Source organism: Gambusia affinis, linkage group LG11 (assembly GCF_019740435.1).
Source record: "Gambusia affinis linkage group LG11, SWU_Gaff_1.0, whole genome shotgun sequence".
In the NCBI taxonomy this organism is placed as follows: domain Eukaryota; kingdom Metazoa; phylum Chordata; class Actinopteri; order Cyprinodontiformes; family Poeciliidae; genus Gambusia; species Gambusia affinis.
Genome location: NC_057878.1, coordinates 14,676,813 through 14,696,498, shown reverse-complemented (window position 1 = coordinate 14,696,498; position 19,686 = coordinate 14,676,813). Strand labels below are relative to the sequence as shown.

General features: G+C 38.2%; 3 protein-coding genes across 4 annotated transcripts; all 3 read right to left on the bottom strand.

Annotated features, from left to right (window-relative positions):
• Positions 1–150: 150 nt before the first annotated feature.
• dnajc3a (DnaJ (Hsp40) homolog, subfamily C, member 3a) lies at positions 151–10,570 on the bottom strand. 2 transcript variants are annotated; one of them, XM_044130881.1, is made up of 12 exons: positions 10,232–10,570; positions 9,071–9,181; positions 8,853–8,977; positions 8,641–8,715; positions 7,261–7,413; positions 6,988–7,169; positions 6,355–6,474; positions 5,901–6,006; positions 5,680–5,800; positions 1,511–1,643; positions 1,017–1,165; positions 151–691 (listed from the first exon to the last, which is right to left on the bottom strand). In XM_044130881.1, exons 1-12 carry the CDS (start codon positions 10,311–10,313, stop codon positions 540–542), a joined length of 1,509 nt encoding a protein of 502 aa, XP_043986816.1. In that variant the 5' UTR covers positions 10,314–10,570; the 3' UTR covers positions 151–539. The 2 variants fall into 2 exon arrangements, with proteins under 2 accessions (XP_043986816.1, XP_043986817.1); XM_044130882.1 differs by having other exon boundaries at positions 10,367–10,466.
• A 1,138-nt stretch (positions 10,571–11,708) lies between these two features.
• On the bottom strand, positions 11,709–14,629 carry LOC122839370 (claudin-10-like). The gene is made up of 5 exons (XM_044130872.1): positions 14,254–14,629; positions 12,767–12,928; positions 12,610–12,691; positions 12,422–12,529; positions 11,709–12,313 (listed from the first exon to the last, which is right to left on the bottom strand). Exons 1-5 carry the CDS (start codon positions 14,483–14,485, stop codon positions 12,124–12,126), a joined length of 774 nt encoding a protein of 257 aa, XP_043986807.1. The 5' UTR covers positions 14,486–14,629; the 3' UTR covers positions 11,709–12,123.
• Positions 14,630–16,005: 1,376 nt separating this feature from the next.
• LOC122839369 (claudin-10) lies at positions 16,006–17,892 on the bottom strand. Its single transcript, XM_044130871.1, has 5 exons — positions 17,574–17,892; positions 16,843–17,004; positions 16,644–16,731; positions 16,441–16,548; positions 16,006–16,370 (listed from the first exon to the last, which is right to left on the bottom strand). Exons 1-5 carry the CDS (start codon positions 17,803–17,805, stop codon positions 16,184–16,186), a joined length of 777 nt encoding a protein of 258 aa, XP_043986806.1. The 5' UTR covers positions 17,806–17,892; the 3' UTR covers positions 16,006–16,183.
• Positions 17,893–19,686: the final 1,794 nt, after the last annotated feature.

Sequence of the window (19,686 nt, the reverse complement as noted above, 5' to 3'; positions counted from 1 at the left end):
AATAAAATAAACTTTTGCTATCAAATCTAAGTTCTTATCTCACAGGTCATCAGTGGACGGATGGATTCAGTAAATTACAAAAGTATGCATGTTTCTAACTATATACCAGGTGCGTTTTCCTGTTTCTTATAGCAATTCACCAAATCCAGATTCATGTACATAAATAGCTTTTTTTATTTACAGTTCAGCAAAAATCCATTCATATAAAAAATAGTGTTTATGAATAAATTTAATCAGGTGAGTGGATGTGAACTGCAGAGTGCGTAACACATGGAAACCATCCGAATGTCAGAATGAACTTCATGCTGACAAATAAGCTGCTGCACACGAGGCAGATACAGATATACCCGCCCCAACCCCCGGGCTACACTCGAGGTTGCATTATTCAACAACAGAGATGAGTTTTTAATTAAAGTCACCATTCGCTCCATATTTTTCTGACACTTAGGAACTGACATGTTTTTTTTATGCCAGCGAGCTCCCTTTCAAATAGGGAGGAAAGGAAAATCCGCTCCAGTTCTGCTTCATACCAAGACTTCTCAGTTGTAGCTAAATTTGAAGTTGAAGGGTCCGGAGCCAAACGGGTTGAAACCTTGGAAACCGTGGAAACCTCCGTGGAACGGGTGATGGTGGCCCTGCTGGCTCTCTGGATCCATGGGGTCTTCGCCATGGTCGAACTTGGTTCTCATTTCTAGAAAGCACACATTTATCTGAAGTTCTAGTGAAACTGAACACATCGTCTTTTTGCTAACTTGTTTAAGCATCCTAACTTGGCTAAAATGCTGAGTGGCGAACACATGTTTTTCTTAAGAGTCAAATCCTACTGCCTCTAACATGGGATTCATTCTGACTAAAAAGTGTAATTTTAGGACGTAAAATCTTTTTTTTTTTTGTTTGAATCAGCCAAGCTTGATTGTGTGATAATAATTCCAAGGGGACAAATTAAATACCAGAAAGGAGCCATTTTCTGCCAGATGGGCACCAATAGCATCTGAGGCTGCAGGCGTCGTCCTTACCTGGATCGGTGAGAACCTCTTTAGCCTGAGCGATGTCTATGAACTTCTTCTCTGCTTTCTTCTTCTCCTCCGGGTCCTGGAAGTTGTCAGGGTGCCACTGTTGGGCCAGTTTTCTGTAGGCACGGATAATCTCTTTTTTCTGGGCAGTTCTGTGAGCGTGAAGAAAGCATTATCAGCACATTTTACAAAAAATACGAACAGCCACCACATCTCAACTGTAGCTAAAAATACTTTTGGTTTCTAAGTGGGTGTTCCGGTTCCTGTATAGAAAACCAAGCATTTTCAAAAGCAAAATGATTCAATAGTGGCTCAAGTAGTGTTTGATTGTAGGGATTTGTTTTTCTAAACTTTTGTGTATAAAACAAATTGCTCTTGAATGAAAAACATTCCTTCCTGACACGTCCTTAATTAAAATTAAAACATCCCAATTCTAATTAATGCTCCCCTGAAAAAAATCCAAACTAAATTTCCTAAATCCAGTGATCAGCACACACCGCTTCACTCCAAGAATCTTGTAGTAATCCCTCCTTTGTGACTGTCTGAAAAGTCGCTGAGCTTTTTCCAGGCCTTCTTTGATCTCATGGTCGTTCTCACTGTGTTTTGCTGCAGTCTCATAGTCTTTAATGGCTGGAAAGAAAAAGAGAAAAATAATATTTAATACCTTTTTTTTTTCTTTCTGTGAAGTTAGTACTGAAAACTTCTGTGCGTTTTAGTGGGACTTTGTTGGTCCAACAGAAAATTGAAAAAAAGGATTAAATGATGTCCAAAATGTTTACATACATTCATATTCAATTTCCTCTACTTCAGCACCCCTAAATAAAATCCAGTCAGTGTAACCAAATTGTAAATAGAGTCCACCTGTGTGTAATTCAATCTCAGTATAAATACAGCTGAAAGGAAATGCTGGTGGCAGCATCAAACTATTAGAGGTGGGAAGATGAATGGACAAAAAAAAAAAAAATCTTTTAGAGGCTTAAAAAAAACAAAACAATTGAGACTGGGGTGAAAATATAACTAGAGCTTCTAACGCATCAAAGCATATTGATGCGTTAGGACAGCCTAGTCAAAGTCCAGAATTAAATTCATTTCATTCCTTGGCAAGACATTAAAAACATTCTCCATCCACTGAGCTTGAGCCACATGACTTTCCTCCTACATCATAATCAAAAGGAAGCATTGCAAAAAATAAACGTACCTCACAACAACGTCTAAACATAAAGTCCTTTCAGAGACAGAATTCTTTTTTTTTTTTTTTTATTAATTTAGCTAGTTCACTGAAATTAAGAATTTGTGGCAAACTTAAGGAAAATCGAATGCTTCAAGCTTGCGTTCCTCTGTGTGACTGAACAACAGGAGGCTGAAAGAGTTGCTTTAGGAACAGCAGCGCAGCATGCAGAACACGTGAATTCAATTTCAGCCAGCCACAAGAAAAATGTTAAAAAAATAACAGCGGAGGCAATCACAGCGATGCATGTTAACAGCCGGTACGCATGGAAAAAGGCTCCTCCAGGATATTACATTATTGTCTGGCTGACACAAAGAGCCGTGGCCTGGGCTGATTTAAATGCATCTACTGACTGAGAAGTGATTAATTAAAATGGCTTTTTACTGCAGATTGCATGCAGAGGTCTAAAAGCAGTCGAAAGGGCTTGTGCCTGAAAGAAAAAAAAAAAGAACTGATAAATTGATAATACAAAAAAATAACACGGATATGCTAAGCAAATGTCAGGAAAGTTGACAACTTATTCAACTTTATAAGAAATGAGAGTGGAGGAAGAAATGGTCTATATAAACGTGAAGAAAACTGTAAATCTCTGAGGGATCAGCAGATGAATTTCTACACCTTAAAATGTCAAGCTGCTTTAAATAAATTACTCACGTTTCCACGTTCAGAAAGTGCTGAAAACTACCCAAATATCTGCCATTATTTGCCTTTAGTAGCTCCTATTGCTTCATAAATGTTGGCCTACATGCTCTTGTTTTATCGATGTCACATTAATTTAATAGGTTCCATGTGCAGCTTCTTCACTCCTGATATAAACTCATTCAGCAGGAAGCAGAGACGGCTTCAGGCTGTTTGTGAGCACAGGTCTGGATGCTTTGAGCCGTGTTTACCCTGCGAGGCGAACCCAGGTGAATTAAGCGCCCATGTGTTCTGACACATTAAGGCCCCACATGCGGTCCGCCGTCTCTTAACGGCTGATGCGTTCGAGTCGCGTTAATGACAGCACAAGTTAATCTCAGTGAGGGTTTTTCTGCAGATGAGATGGGGAGCTCGAAGATGAATCTTATTATTTCTTGGCTGACTTTACAGAATGATGGGGTTTATTGGAGAGATTTACAAGATGGTTTATTTTTTAATTACAAAATGTCTGAGGGTTTGTTTGGACCTGCAAGGAACTAAAATAAAGGAGCAGGAAGCTTAAATTAATGTTTTTGTTTTGTTGCAGTCATTACTCCATTTATGTGCATTCCGACCTTTACAACTAGCACCTATGAGATGTTGGCTCAGTAAAATCTAAAAGTGAAATCCAACATGACTCGGCATCCTGAAGTGGGCTTGAAACACACGAATTTCTAATGTGTCTTCTTTGCGTTTTAAAAATTGTTGGCAAAGAATAAAGCGGAGCTCTGAATTGTGTTTTTGAAGTATGTTAATTCACAGCTGCACTTCATTGCATTAAAAAGATCATGTTAAAGTTTTAGTAATTAAATTAAGAAAGTTAAACATAATTTTTTTTGTTGACTTATTATAGTAGCTAATAAAATGCTGTTCTGTAAAATAAATTTTAAAAAAAGTACATTTAGGGTAGTGGTCTCAAACCCCTGATCTCAAGGCACTGCTGACCAGTGGTGTCCAAAGTCAGTCCTCAAGGGTTTTAGTCCTGTTCCTACCTATGCAATATTCTTTAGCTGCGTTTTCACTACGAATATGTGGAAAACTTTATCAGTATTCCACTATATATAAAAACAATTACGCAATTGTGCCGTTTCCATTCAATAAGCACCTCCCAACTGCTTCCTGTCGTCTTCTTCATGGTCTGCACCAGTGGCAACATCATGCCAATGGTGCTAAAAAAGTGTGATGCTAAAAAAAAAGTGTGTCAATTACAGTTTTGCAAAACAAGCCAATTTTAATACAACTGAAAACCACCTCATCCTAATGCCAAAAATAAAAAAAATAAAAAAAAATCTAGGTTTTTTTTTGTTTTTCTTCGAAATTGCCATGTTTCCATTAAGTGAATTTATTTCTAATGTGTCATATTGCATAATGATATGGCCAATGGAAACGCAACTGCTGTTCTGCAGAAGTCTGCTAACGAGCTATCATTTTATCCAGGTGAGTTGAACAAGGAAGAGAATTAAAACAGGCAGGATCCCGGCCCTGGACGACTGACTTTGGACACCACTGCTGTGGACAGCTGTCCAGCAGATGGTCACCAGCACACACAAGGAGAGTGAATCCATGCCAAGGAGGCAGATCCTTTACAGAGTGCTGCATTTGTGTGCACGAATAAAAAGTTGAGTGGAAGAAAAAAGTACACACGCAAAGAAGTTGGGGGAGACTTAATGTATGAACTTCAGCAGGAGTCAGAGCTTCAAGAGTAATATACAGCCAGTATATTGGCCATGACATACACTCATCATGTTAAGCCACTCCCAACATAGAGATATCACCAGGATTTAAAAAAAAAGTACTTTGCTGTTCCTCAGTTGTCCAGAGTTGTCATTTTAGATAAAAGTAAATTTTGCATTTCACTTGAAAAGGAGGAGGAGTCCTAGGAAAAGCTACGATTCTGTGCAGATCTCTGGATGAGAACCCGATTTTGAAATACTAAAGTCAAACTGTTAACTGTTTTTATGCTGTGATGCAGCAGGGACCCCTTGTGGTAAGACCGTGCCATTACAGTTACCATCAGCGGAGCTTTTTGTAGAAGAGTAAAGACATCCAATAATAATAATAAAAAACATTTTTCAGAAGCTTTACCTTAGTTTTAACATCATACTAAAGCCATACATATGAATTCAGAGTCAAATGGTAAGCCATATAAAGATTGCATCTGCTACTTAAAATTATATGCTTTCATGCCAAAATTTTTTTTCTTTAGTCAATTCAACAAGGTTACTTAGAGTTAAGGAATCCCATTATTCTGAAACCAAAAAAAATGTAAAAAAGCAAGCTTAATAATTAGCTGATAGTAAATTATTCATACCCCTTTTTCTAATAAAAGATTAGAAACACGTTGGTGTGTTGTGGGACTTCCTCCCCCAACACACTAATGTTCTCTAATAACCCTTCTAGGGTTTTTTTTTCTGTAGTTATACAGAAATAAATTACTCAGAGTTTACAGGCAACTCCAGAAGGAGTTCAGTTGGCACTACATTTTCTGACTTTCCTTCCGCTTGGGAATTATGAACCATTCTGTGTTGCTCTATCACTTAATGGAATACGCTTAAGTTTGTGGTTGTAACAAGACAAAACGTGAGTATCAAAGCTTTGCCACACACTGTATATTTTTACATTTAAAGGTAGAAGACTTAAGTGTTTTAGTTGTTTTCTTTGTTATAATCAGATATTTGAGTAGAGACGTTTACAAGCGGGAAAATATCAGACACAGCTGAAATGTAATAAAGTACAGAGAGGTCGAGCCAACAGGCTTACCTTCTTCATACTGTTCGTCTTGAACGTAGGCCTCGGCTCTGTCCTTCAGCACGTTCACGTTCTCAGGATCCGACTGCAGGACTTCGCTACACGCCGAGACCGCCCTGGCCCCCTGCAGAGCCTGCTCAGAACACAAACAGAATGGTTCAGTTAGTATTCATGTAAAAAAATTAAATAAAATAATACAGAGCGAGTTTTGGGGCAGCAGTGAGAGCTCCGACCTGTGAAAGCGCGTGGCAGATCCTCTCCTTGGCCAGAGCAGAGAAGTGGGGAACATTGGGCTCAGTCTTCATAACGGCTTCATATTTACTCACTGCCTCCTCAAACCTTCAAGATCAGGACAACGTGTCAGCTAGCAGAACGCTGCATGTCATGCAGCTTCATTCTCCACATCCAGTCTTATGAATATTGTACATTAAGTCAGTCAAATTTGATGTGACAGCCATTCACGTTAAGATAGGGCTTGCAGGCATGTGTATGAAACCAAAAAGTGGGAGTGCTTCAGTATTCATAAAGAGACTGTAGCTGATGTAACCTCTGGTATTCAGAAGAGATATTTCATTCTTACTGGAATACATAAAAGATATTAAAACACATTGAGGCCCCTTGAAGCATTTCACTGTAACCATTTCAAGCCAGCACACATTTCTTAAAGCGCCGGTCCGAAACACAAACCTCTGCTCTCGGATGAGCTCCTCTGCGGACTGGATCTGTTTGTTGAGCTTCTTGACCTGTTTGTAATGGCTGAAACACTGCTTGTGATCCGGATCCAGCTTCAGGCACTCGCGCACCTCACTGCAAGTCACAGGAGATGAGCAGACTTTACGCTTTCCTTTTTTTATTACAGAAATATTTCACTGGTTTCTTGCTACGTTTACACTGAACTGTGCTTGAAATGACTGATTTTCTGGCTCTAACAACCAAGAGAGAGTGGCAGATTCAAACAGAGTTACAGTGTCTTGCAGAAGAATTTATGCACCATAAAGTTCTTCATGTTCTGTCACATTAAAACCACAAACTTCAAATCATCCTTTAGGAATGTAAATGGTTTTTAAACTCTTATAAATAAAAATCTGCCTTCTTTACTCAGATACTCTTAAATAACCTTCCGAAGTAACCTACTTTGTAGGTAAAGTCAATCAGTTTGCAACTGAAATTTATGGTTGTAATATTAACACAGTTCAATCAATATGAAGACTTTTGCAAAGAACTGCAGGTTGACTAAAGAATATCAGCAAATACTTCTAAAAATTCATTTCAGAAAAAGTGTTTATGTAGCAAAACAAAACTCACAAAGGCCCTCCTTACTTGAGTGACATCTCATGGTCTCCGAGGTTATAGTAGATGGTGCTGAGCTTGTAGAAAGCCTGGGTGTTGTCGTTCTTCAGCTTGGACAAAGCTTTGAGGTCGCTGATGGCCTTCCCCATCTCTCCCATCTGAATGAAGCACTCTGCTCTCATCTCACGAGAGGTCACATCCCAAACGCAGGTCTGGGGAACGGGCAGATGCAAACATCTGGAGGCGACTTCGCAAACACGGTGAACACTCTGCAGTAATGACAACAGAGGCGATGCTTCTTACCTCAATTATCGCCTCAAGCTGGGCAGCAGCTGCCATGTAGTCTTTGCTGCTGTAGCTGCGGTGCGCCTGGGCCACGAGCCGCTGAAGTTCATCGGACTTCGCTAGCTGGCTCGTAGCTTCCTTCTCCTCTTTGTTCGAAGGGTTGGAGTTGAGCTGGAATCATTTTAAGGCGAGGCATTGCATCTGTTAGTTCTGTTTGAATTACAACCAGAATGAGGAAGATCTGAATTTTAAATGCTGCAGGCACAACAGAGCCCAAAGAAACCCTCCAAAAATCCTAACGAAAGCTGAAGTCACCTATGATTTCCCTGCCATTGGCTGCCTCCTCTCCAAACATTGCTCCTCAAACCCATTAGCTGTAAAGATTTTCATATTTACCAGAGCAATATCTGCTAATGACTGAGATGCTGCATAGGAAGACCCAACCACCCTTTCAAGGGATTCCTGCAAACTCAGCTTAGAGTGGAACATAAATGTGATGCATTAGGTTGGACTACAGCTGCAGACTGCTGAAACAGCAGGACAGTGTCCACCTCTGGCCAGGTTACTTGACGTTATTACAGTAAAAGGTTTCACCACCTTAAACGGACTCTCCAGAGGAAACGCAGCTCATCAGTCAGTAAGGAGGAAATGTGGAAGCAAATTCAAACAAGGAGTTTCTGTTTTGACACCTTTTGTGATTCTTTTAAGTAAAATCACTAATCTTGGAAAAGAAATAGTCTTCACTTTTATTTAAAAGTGAATATTTCTGATCTGCATAATGAGTCTTATCTATACAGATTGCTGAAGTAACACCAGAAGCATTGTGTCAAGCAAACATTTTGTTTTAATGAATATGGTCTTTCCTCATAATTACGTTTATAATCTTATTACAAATGATGTTTGGATGAACCTGAAAGCCTTCCAACGCTCAAATGGGACGCGAGTAGTTTTTATATCAAAACATGGTACAGAAGGACAGCATCATATTCAAGGTGATAAGAAAAATAATGATTGAAGGACAATGTATAATAAACAGTCCGAATGCTATTCAAAATGTTCTTATGGTTTTTTATTTCCAATTTGCTTTTCCGCGCAACCTACTACTGAGAAACTCATAAAAAAACAAAGCATAACTAAACTCATTGTTCTGCTGAACCTGATTGTTGAACCAATTATTGTTCTGCTGAACCAATAATGTTGATTACAAGGTAATTCTGCTCAGTATATTGTTCAACAAATGTTCTCTTTTGCAAAGGAAATGCAATCTTTTTTTTCTTTTTTTAACCATACTTGCATGCCTCCATAGCTGGAATGAGGGAGATCAGGTTAACAGATCAACACTGACCCCTCCTGGACAAGTCTTGCTTTTGTTTAGTTTAAACATAGAACTATACTTACCACCTTCTTGAAGTCACTTTCTGCTTCGTCCAGCTTTCCCTGCTTCAGAAGAAGGTTTCCTCTCTGAAGGCGTGCCTTTGAAGAGAAATGGAGAAGTTAGTTTTTGAACTACTGCAAAAGAAAAAAAAAAAAAATACTAAACTTGCTGACAGTGCAATACGACAAAGCATAAGAGTAATAAATTATTTCAGGCTTCTGAGATAAAAACTCACAGATGTGAAGTCTGGTTTGAGTTCAATGACTCTGCTTAGGTCTGGCAGTGCAGACTTTGATTTTCCCATTGCAAGAAACACTGTAGCCCTCCTGTAGTACGCAATATAATTCTTGGGGTCTCCATCTGGGAAAATGGCAGGAAATACAACCACACATCTTTCCTAAAATGCATTTTATTGAGTAAATGTAACATGCTTTTTTTATTTCCATTACTCACCCACAGCAGCATGAAAATGTGAGAGGGCATCAGCCAGCTGTCCAGCAGCAAGCAGTTTCTTTCCCATTTCCATGTGATTGTCGACACTTCCATCCTTCCCGCATTTCACTCCTGGAAACACACGAAGAGATAACAACAATGTGTACACATACAAAAACAATCAGGCCCACAAGTTTTAAGAAAAACAAAAAACATTGCTTTTCACAAAGTCTGCCTCTTGAGTGCAAGGATTATTTGCTTTACTTTTATTTTTTTACTTTCTGAAATATCCCAGTCTGGCTTGTTAAAGATTTGGATTTACTGTGAAAATTGGAGTTGCTCAATTATGAAATTAATCCTCAAAAATTGCATTTCACCTATTAATTGTAGAGACGTATATATGTCTCTAAGAGAACCCATAATGGATTATAATTTCCTCTTCCATCCCTTTAAACATAACAGCTGTTACGACAGAGCCTGCTGCAGGCAGAGTTAGACCAGGTGAGTTTGCAGGTATAAAATAACGAAGCAGCCTTATGCAATCTGTCACTTTGCTCTTTAACGACCATGCAGGAAATGTAGCAAAAATAACAGATGTCACAGCAGAGTAAACGGTTAGCTAATGTGAATTATAGTTAGCAACTTCAATTGCAAAACAAGTTGCAAAACTTGTTTTGCAAAATCGATTAAGACTAAATTGCTAATTGTATGATTTACATTTATGTTAATAACAAAAGTTACTAATTTTATTGCATTTTAAATTAATAGATTGTCTCATGATCACTCTTTACAAAAAATGCAAATTACCGCTATAAAAAATTGGAACAACAAAATTTTTGTTTTAAAAAACAAGATTTCTATCGCTCTCAAACTTTATAACCGACCAGCTGTGAAGCTTTTTCTCCACGGTGAAAGTCAGCTCACTTGTTTAGTGGTCAATATAGTTAGATTTTATTATTTTTCAGAGTCAAACACAGAGAGAAACTTACAAACAAAAGCGAGCTAAACCACTATAATTAGCTAGCTTAAGGTGAGCCAAAACAGCTAGCCACCTAGCAAACTAACAACGCCAGAACTCCAATCACAGGTCAATTTGACCCATGGATAACGGTTACAGTAAATGTCACCGTTACAAAGACAGTAACCATGGATATTTGAATAAAGCTAACTAGCAACTCTTACCCTGATATCGCATGTCAATCAAAACAAGAACATATGGGATGTAAGTCAGTATCTTGTGAGCTACATGGTCGATGGAAACCATGGTTGAATTTGGTCTTCTCTCGGTATAACCCAAGCTGTCAGGAGATGATTTACCAGCTGTTTAGCTTAGCTCTCTGCTGTCCCATGTGTTGCTTTCCACTGTTGTGCATAGCTCCCCAGTTCTCCACAGCAGTCGCCGCACAGCAGCGCTCTCCGTTGTCCGGTCGTGGGGGCCACTGATTGGCTGGGTGGCGCGTTAAGCCCCGCCCATAACGCTTGGCTCAACGGAAAGCAGCCACGGCAGCACAAAACGGTCTGTGCGTGCTTGGGAGTGTTCCCTTGCGATTTAGATAGTACGTCCATCTCACTGTTAGAGATACAAAAATATAGTGATGCAACATGACGTTCTCAACACCTCCCATGTTGAAAATTATAACTTACTTTTTTAGCTGTTTATCCTGCTTATTTTGCATGTGGAGGGTGATGGAAAACAAAATCCCATCCCATGCAAGTCTCACCTCTTTTGGATCTCTTTTCTTCCAGGGTTACCCTGTATTTAGCAACACCCATCTTCTCATCCACATCAGCTCTGACGTGCTTACAAAGTAAAACATCCGCACAGCATGAATCTGTAAACCACTGTATGGTCAAGCCATAAGAATGGCTTGACCACAGTGTTAGTTATGCATGTAGAGTAAAAAGTTCAGTTTTGGTTTTAATTGACAATAAGACCTTCTTTGCTTCATCTCTACATGACAGACTTGTAGCAAACTGTAAACATGACTTGTTTTGCTGTTTTCTTCCCAAAACTGATTAATGGAGGGCACGCGTATCTCTGCTGTCGACAAACTTTCACCTACGTTGTGGATCTCTGTAGCTCCTCAAAAATCTAAATGATGCTCCCTTCTTTTCTCAGAATTGAGGTAGATAGACACAACTTTTATTTATAGTTGTGTCATACTCTAGCTGTACTTCCAATATTGTTTTAGTCTCTAGTTCTTGTTGATTCTGGATTCTGTTTTCAAATTCTTGTATCTTTTCAGTCAGTCATAAGAAATGGCCCACTCACCGCAGGTCCTGTTGGAGCTTTCCTCCCAGTAACTTGATAAAATTCGCTGGGTTTCCTAGATAGAAATTTAACTTGACTGCATTGTTCGCATTAAATGTTTTGATAACATCTGCATAATTGTATTGAATTTAGTAGAGTACCAAGGGGTGTCAGGATGTAGCAGAAACGGGGGCCATGGAACACTTCTGTGGGATATATTATGGATCGCAGGTTGAATGAATATTTTGTTGTTTTGAATTGACCAGCTCTAATTTCTTGTATTTCTAAGGCTTTGTATTAAGGAACACAGAACAGTGCTTTGAATTGCTCAGAAATGTAGGTCGTAGATTAGAGCCAAGTACATTTTGCGAAGTTTAAAAGTTTTGACATGAAAAAAGACAAAAACTGTTTCATTACCTCAGCAAATTTAATCACTTAACAAATATCCTAAGCAAAACAAACAAATTTGCTTCAAAATTTGCATAATTGACTGACTGAATCTAACTTGTTTAAATTGTAGTCATTTTATGATTTATTATCCCTTTGGGGATATAAGCAATCTTTAAAATCTGCCTCAATAATAAATACACCTGTTTAAAAATAGCATTTAGCCTTTTGGGGTTATCCTTTTGATGGTTTGTGAAAACTACCAAGTCAAAAAATATTCTACAGCAAAGAAAATGTTGCTTTCCAACACAGTACAGTGATGAGGAAAAAGTATTTGTTAAATAATCTGAAACATGTTTATCTGACAAAAAAAAAAAAAGCAAAAACAGATCAAATCTGCAAGGACTGTACTTTTTCATGAAACTGTAGGCGAAAATCAGACATAAACGTTGCTGCCCGTCTTCCTTGTTGTGCTTGAGATGACGGAGATGCTGCTGTTTCTGCTTCCGCTGGAGCTCCTCGACTTCTTAGTTCCTGTGATCTGTGTGCGAGCCGATGATGCGTAGCTCTTTCTCGATGGAACAAACGTGTAAGCAGGATACTCTGTGATGGGGTCCTTCTCTGGCCTGTGAAGATCATATACAACAGATATAAGGTTGTATTTTAGAGAACAATGACAAGGACAAATGTTTTTCTTTTCTTTTTTTGAAAACGTTTTAATATGAGTATTTGACCTTGATTTGAAGGCTTCGCTCCCTGCTAAGATACTATAGATAAGGCCTCCAGTGAGAAGTAAGGTGGAACCACCCCAGCCAATGAAGACTCCAACGCCAATCTCAAACCTGGTTAAAGAGAAAAACGCTTCTTAGCTGTTGATGTGTATTTGCAGACAAACGTTAACTATTTAATGGGTTGCACATACTTCTGTTCCATATAGTTTGGGTTATCAAACTCTGATCTGATTTTGTTTCCATAATATGAGAATGCCACCATTGCACACAGTCCTGAAATGATACAGGGACATTACTTTAAATGCTGAAACATTTTGTTTATCCCACTGAGATCTTTCTGGGTTTTACCTCCTATAAGGTAGGTCATCCCTCCAGCAAAGGTCACTTTTGCATTGGTAATCTCTGAGCCCCCAATCTTAGTGCACTTCATTCCCACTAAGACCAAGATGGATGCAAAGAAAGCCAAAATAATAGAGATGATGATGAGAGCCCGGCACATATGAATGTCCCCTGTTGAAAAGCAAAACAGTTTGAATATGTTTAGTATTTAACCAAACAGGGTATTGAAAAAGTACACATACCCCCTGAACCACAAATCTCAATGTATTTTATTATGCTTTTGTGTACTACACTAACACAAAGTTGTTCATAATAGAAAAATGTAAGAATAAAAAGATATATGGTTTTCTGGAAAAGTGATACTTGCATTTCTATTTATCCCTTTACTTTGATGCCCCTAAAAAATTTAGTTTAATAATCAACCTTGAGAAATGATCCACCTGTGTGTGACTTACCAGATCACACACAGGTGATTTCAGTATAACTGCATCTGTTTGTTTTTGAAGACTTCAGAGGTTTGTTAGTGAACATCAGAGAACAAACAGAAGCAGAAACGCATCAGAGCTACCAGGGAGAAAGTTGTGAAGAGATTTTAAAAAGAATTGAAAATTTCACAAAAACACTATTAAATCTGTCATTGACACAACTGCAAACCTATCAGGTAATTGGCCAGCTGTCTAACCTGAGCGCTAAGAGAAGGAGAGCATCAATCAGAGATGTATAGGTCAATAGTTTGTATCCCATAATAAGCCCATCGCTCTAACCATGCTATAGGAATGCCTTTCTTCAGTGCGGACAACGGAAATTGGTCAATGACTGAAAGATGGGTGAAGCCAAATCCAGAATATTCCTTTAGAAAAACATGTTTGACACTTTTGATTTCGGTCTCACATGAAAGCAAATTGACACTGAAGTGAAGCTTTACTTTTGAGCAGGATATTGGTCCTGGTTGTGGAATAGTCAGCACCTTCAGTCCTTAGATGTCTTTTAGATGTTTCTGAAACATCTAACCACACCTGATTCAAATAATTTTTTATCCTTCTCCTCATCCCATCAAGTCCTGCAGAAACTCTTTCAATCACCAATTCTTTTAAGTTAGATCTGTAGAAGCAGAAGGACAGTGGATCCTTGGGACCAGGGTTGAAAAACACTGGTTTACAAAATCTAATTGGGAATGTGTGGCAAGACTAGAGAATTGTCTAAATGTCTCAGCTGGAGATATTTTTTGAGAAAGAATTAGCAAAAGCTTTTTGTCTCCATCTTTAAAACTAGTAGAGACATAGACTAGAAAAACTTGCAGCTGTATATATAAAGATGGTGTTATTATAGGGCTGAATTCATGGTGTCCCTTGAGTTTCATTCACAATTATGCACCATTTTATCAGAATCGTTTTTACAGAAATACAAAATGTAATGCACTGAAATTTGTCATAGGGAAAGAAACCTGAATAAGCTTAAAGGTGTACTTTTGAGAGGATACTGTATGTCGTACTTACAATTCAGTGCCAGCATTGATGGGATTCCCTTGCAGTCAGAGACTCCGGTGGAGTCAGAAACACAATCTTTCCACAGGTTGGAGAAGTAGTTTGCTGATGTCAGGACAATAGAGCTGACCTCAGACCAAGTCCAGATCTCAATGGGCTGAGTGGAACAGACCAAAATCCACCCAACTACACAGACCACAAAGCAGCCGATCTCTGTGTACATCACCACAGTCCTGTAACCCATGGTGCCGCCCCCCCAGGTTCAGATGTAAAATAACAATCCAAGCTTCTGAGATTCGGGAACACCTCAGTTTCAGACCTATTCAAAGCTCCCTGCTCGTCTCTGCTCTAAGATGGAAAAACACACTCACACGCACTCAGCCATGTTTGTGTACATCATCACATGTTTTGCCTTGAAGTGTACTTTGTGTTTTGTAAAGATTGCTTGAGCTATTATGTTTTATGTTTATACCCAGGAACGTTCCAGCATGATATGGTTTTGGTCAGCTCGTTCCCTCAGAGTTTATCAAAGTCAAATGTGGCACTCTGAGAAGACTCGTTATGCTCAAACAAATGATGATCTATAGTAATGTCCATGCAGTTCTACTAAGTATGTTGGAGAAATAACAAATCAAACTGCCGCTCACTGAAAGTCAACAGAATGTGTTTATTATACTGATCATATTAACAAAAACAGCTTCTCCAGAAAAAGTGATACTCATAATGGCTGCTTGAAATAACAATATTAAGAGTAAACATGATAAAAACAGCGCAACTTGGAAAACACAGAACATGAGCTAATAACATATTGTTGATGCTTTTCATATGAAGGACAGTTGATTTCTATTCAGAAAAGCTGTCCAACCTTTATATGAAAATGTCATAATTGAAAAGATACTCAAATAAAAAGGGCACAAAATATTCTTAACGCTCACTTGTTTGTCTCAAAACTGACAAGACAGAGCAAAATACCTTCCTTTTTTGTTTAAAGATGAGTTTTAGATTTTTAACACTAGAAGTGCTTTTTCTTGTTTTGTTTTTTTGGCAAAATGGTCAACACATTTTATTGGTCAATATTTGATTTGATATATTTGTTATTCGGAGAAATGTTTACTATGATGAAAAAAGTAACATGTTAATTCTTTAGTTTTATACTCACACTTGTCCTTTTTGCACTGATTCACATCTTTTGCATTAGTTTCTTGTTTTTAAACAATCCTGAAGACCCCTCTACGGGATTTGTGTCCTGTTCATTTTAGTTTTATGTGTATTTGCATAAATAAGGTGCTGTTAATTTAGAGGCTTCTGCATGCTGTGTTTGTTCATGGTTTCTCAGAAATGTGAACATGAACATGTAGATCAGTTTCTTCAAATTCCCCAGGAGTTTGAAGTTTTCCCATCCATCCATGTATCTCTCATAATTCAAGGTCAAAGTTGAAGATCAGAGATTGGGTGAAAATAGAAAGTTTTACTATTTGACTCCACCCTGATAGCTTGGAAAATTACCCACTTTGCTGCAGAATAGGACCCAATCTGTCCATGAATCTTCTTCTCTAACCTATTGGCATTTCATGAGCAAAACACTGAGACACTTGAAGCTTTGCTTGAGGGAGAGACTAAAGTGAGCGCACCTCATTTCTCCAATTAAAAAGCCACAACCTCAGACTTACAAGTTTAAAGATATTTGAACATTTTCACATCAATTTCACAACAACCCTTACTTAGTGTCATATGAATTGCTTAAAAATGGTGAAATCCAAAAACTCAGGTTTTGCCTTTATTAGCACCTAAACACCAATTGGCTAAGTGACAAAAAGCAGTGACAATAAACATAGTAACGATAGAAAATGCTACAAAATCACTGCATTCAGTTTAGTTAGACATTATACACTTTCTTACAACCCTGCTGCAGAACTTTGTGAGACTTGAAAGAGCTTCGGTACTACACAAATGCATCTCTTTCTGGCAGTTTTGGTGTAGCTTGAGACAGCCTTGAGATCTTGATGCTTGATCGTCCTGAGGAGTAAGACCCATAGAGTCGGGAGGGTTCATAGTATCCCGTGTACAAACTTCTTCCCCTGTAGGATGGGGGCATGTATGTTGGTCTGCCATATACCTCCATCACTTTTCTAAAAAGCAAAACATAAAGTTAATGGTCAACTCTTTACATACGAAAGAACAGGTGAGCGGCTGACATACCTATCAGGGTAGATTACTTTGATGACCGTCACAGCATACAGAACAGCCCCCCCAAAAATTAAAAAACATCCCACCAAACCCAGAAATACGGGTGGTCCTAACTCATATCTAAAATGAAAACAGAAAAGAAAAACACAATTCCCATTTTTAATAGTAAAAAACTGTTTTGATTAGTATTTTCCTGTAGCTAAAAAAAGCCGTACCGTAATTGTCCTGCTGGTAAATTGGTAGCAAAAGCTGTTCTGGCAACTCTGTTGATGTATAAGCAGTAGGCAACAAGATTTGACACACCTGTGTGGAAAGGTTTTGATGAAACCAAGAAATAAATGAAGGCAAAACATTTCTTCCATTTTTTTATTTTTTTTTTTCTAGAGAAAAACACATCTGAACTCTTGTACTCACCACCAACAAAATGAAAAACAGCTCCAGAAAAGACCAGCTTATCTTTGGTTGGTTCCGGTCCACCGATATAAGTGCACTCCATCCCAACAAAGCAGCACATGACTGCAAAGAATCCAATCGTCAAGCCGCACATTAGCAACCCCCGAACTGCCTGGACGTAATCTGTCGGCAACAAAAAAAAAAAAAAAAAAATGTTATTGGTTGTACTTTTGTCTTGCTGTGAGAAGGTTCTGGGTTTATTAAATCCTGGATCGGCGTCTGTCTGCATGGTATTTGCAGTTTGAGTTTTCACAGTTTACTCTGCTTTACCATCCTCCGCTTAGAGCCCTAGAAACATGACTGTTGGGTTGCCTTGAGTTAGTTAGTTAGTTGGTCAGTTAGTTAGAGGATGTACAACAGTACAATTGGAATTCAGAATTGTGTTTAATGAAATTATGTGAAGTATATCTTTAGAATATGTAATATCTTGCAGACATGATAATTCTCCATTGATTGTTTTTGAAGAGTTAATGCCTAAAAGCTCATACAGATATTTATAAAAATTCAATTATGTAGACAACAGTGAAAGTTTTTGACTCATACTACTTACAAAAAGGGCTGAGGCAAATGCAGTATGCTGTTCAAAACATTGTGACACCTTATATCACTTTGAGGGTGTCTCAACATTTATTGTTAAAACACAGTCAATTTTACAATTAGTAAACTTTATTTTTTGAAGGAAGACAACTTACACAAGACACTCCAGAGGACCCCGTAGTCTCTACAGTTGGTGACGGCAGTGGAGTCGGTGAAACAGTCCTTCCACAGGTTGGACCAGTACCAGGCCACCTTGATTATGAAGGAACCACCTTCTCCTCCGATCTGGCTGATTCTCCAGTAGTCCATTGCCATGGTGCACAGAATGAACAGCCATCCCAAAGAAGAGGTCAAGAAGCCAAATATTTGTATGAAACGCTTCTTCATTGCTGAATTGACTAAATCTGCTAAAGCAGCGTGAAGACAAAAAGAGATTGGAGCTCACACGTCTACATTTGAGTCGGAAAAGTCCCATATGTCATAATAGGGGATAGAGATGATGACACTGTGTTTGTGTTATTTTTGTGGGAGAGGGCTGTATGACATTGTGCAAGATGTTTATAGTAAACCTTCTGCAGCCTGTCTTTAGTTTTGATTGTTTCCCATCATCTCAAGCCATCATAGTTGAGGGAGGAGCCTTTGATGGTGTGCACAGAGAAACAACATTTTACTACATCTATCTCAGTATTAAGGAGACTTTTCATAGACATATCCGTGTTAGAAACTTTTATCTAAACAACTGTTATTGACATTAGGTTGCAGATCCTGAATTGTATGCCTGTTGGTTCTGACAAAAAAAAAAAAATCTACAAAAAATACAAACATTCCTCTTGCTTTTGAAGCAATTGGTCACAGGAGTTTAATGTTTTAATTTTTTTCCAATTTCCTGTAGCAGCTCGTTGTGCTGTTCTGTTATTGCAGGCCAAAATGCCTTTGAAAACTGTTTAGTTTCAACTTTTTAAAATTAATTTCTGCTAATTTTTATTGCTATATTTTGCCACCACGAACATGGACGTTGTACCATTTCCTGCACTAATGCATGTTGTGGTACATATTAACGTCTTTTACAAACAAGTCAAACATAAATAAAAAGGCATAAACATTCCCATTGGGCGATCACATACTGAGGAAGAACGGAAAAGCCTTTCTCACAGAACTGCAGGCTAAGAATATTGTTTACAACACATTTAATTGCAACTTGCTCTTAACAGACCATCTGAAAAGAACCTTTTTTTTATGTGAACATTAACAACTATTGTGAGGCTAGAAATATAATGCAGGTGTGGCTAATCCAGAGTATCAAGACTGGTGTCATTCCCACTTTTCCACTGGTGCAGAACCTCAAAGAGGTTGTGAGCTCCTTGTAGAATTTAAAATTTGCTGACCGGAACAAAGTTGATTATTGTTTTGGCTCCTCTAGTACATAAAACAAATTTCTTAGTATATACTTCAGTTGGAATAAAGTATTTACTAGAGTTGGAAGTCGAAGATTTTTCCAACAACTTATAGTGGCTAGCTGTGTGGTAGAGGTAATGCAATACATAAACATGTAGAACAGTTTTTTTATTTTTTAATTTTTTTATTTCTATCCTCTTTGACAATGCCACAGCTGACAACAATTTTCGGCCTGTGCTTATTAAAAATATGATTTCTTAAGCTGTTTTATAAAAAGTCTACCAATCAATTACTCTGTGTTGCTAACTGCTATTTGCAATACATGCCAGCATCAGTGTATTTAAGACATCAAATTTGTAAAGAGATTTTGTAAATTGTAAAGTAACAACATTTACTATTGCTTAGACGGGTTAGAAAATTTTAGAAGGGCAAATAAACAGCCACCATTACTACATCATCAAGGTGCTATATTGTTTAACCAAAGGGGAAAAAAAGACTGCAACATCACTAATCACCACTTCCAGGTGTTGTACTGTTTGTGATAGAATCACCTTAAAATACGTTGTGTAATTTTCGATCCCTACTTATATACCTGGAGGAAATTTGAAGTAGCTACATAACCTACCATGTTTTTGGTCTGGACAGGGAACTCAAAATACTCGTGAAGAATCCTCACATGCATGGTAAAAAGATACAAACTCCATGTTGAAAAGCCCATGATGCAGGATTTGAACCCTTGACCTTTTTACTTCAAGGCACCAGTGCTGACAACTGCTCCATTACGCAAGTCCAAGATTTAACGACTGTAGTATTAATGTTTCTATTTGCAGAGATTATGAAAAAAATCATTGAAGAGGGGTTGAAATGTCTTTA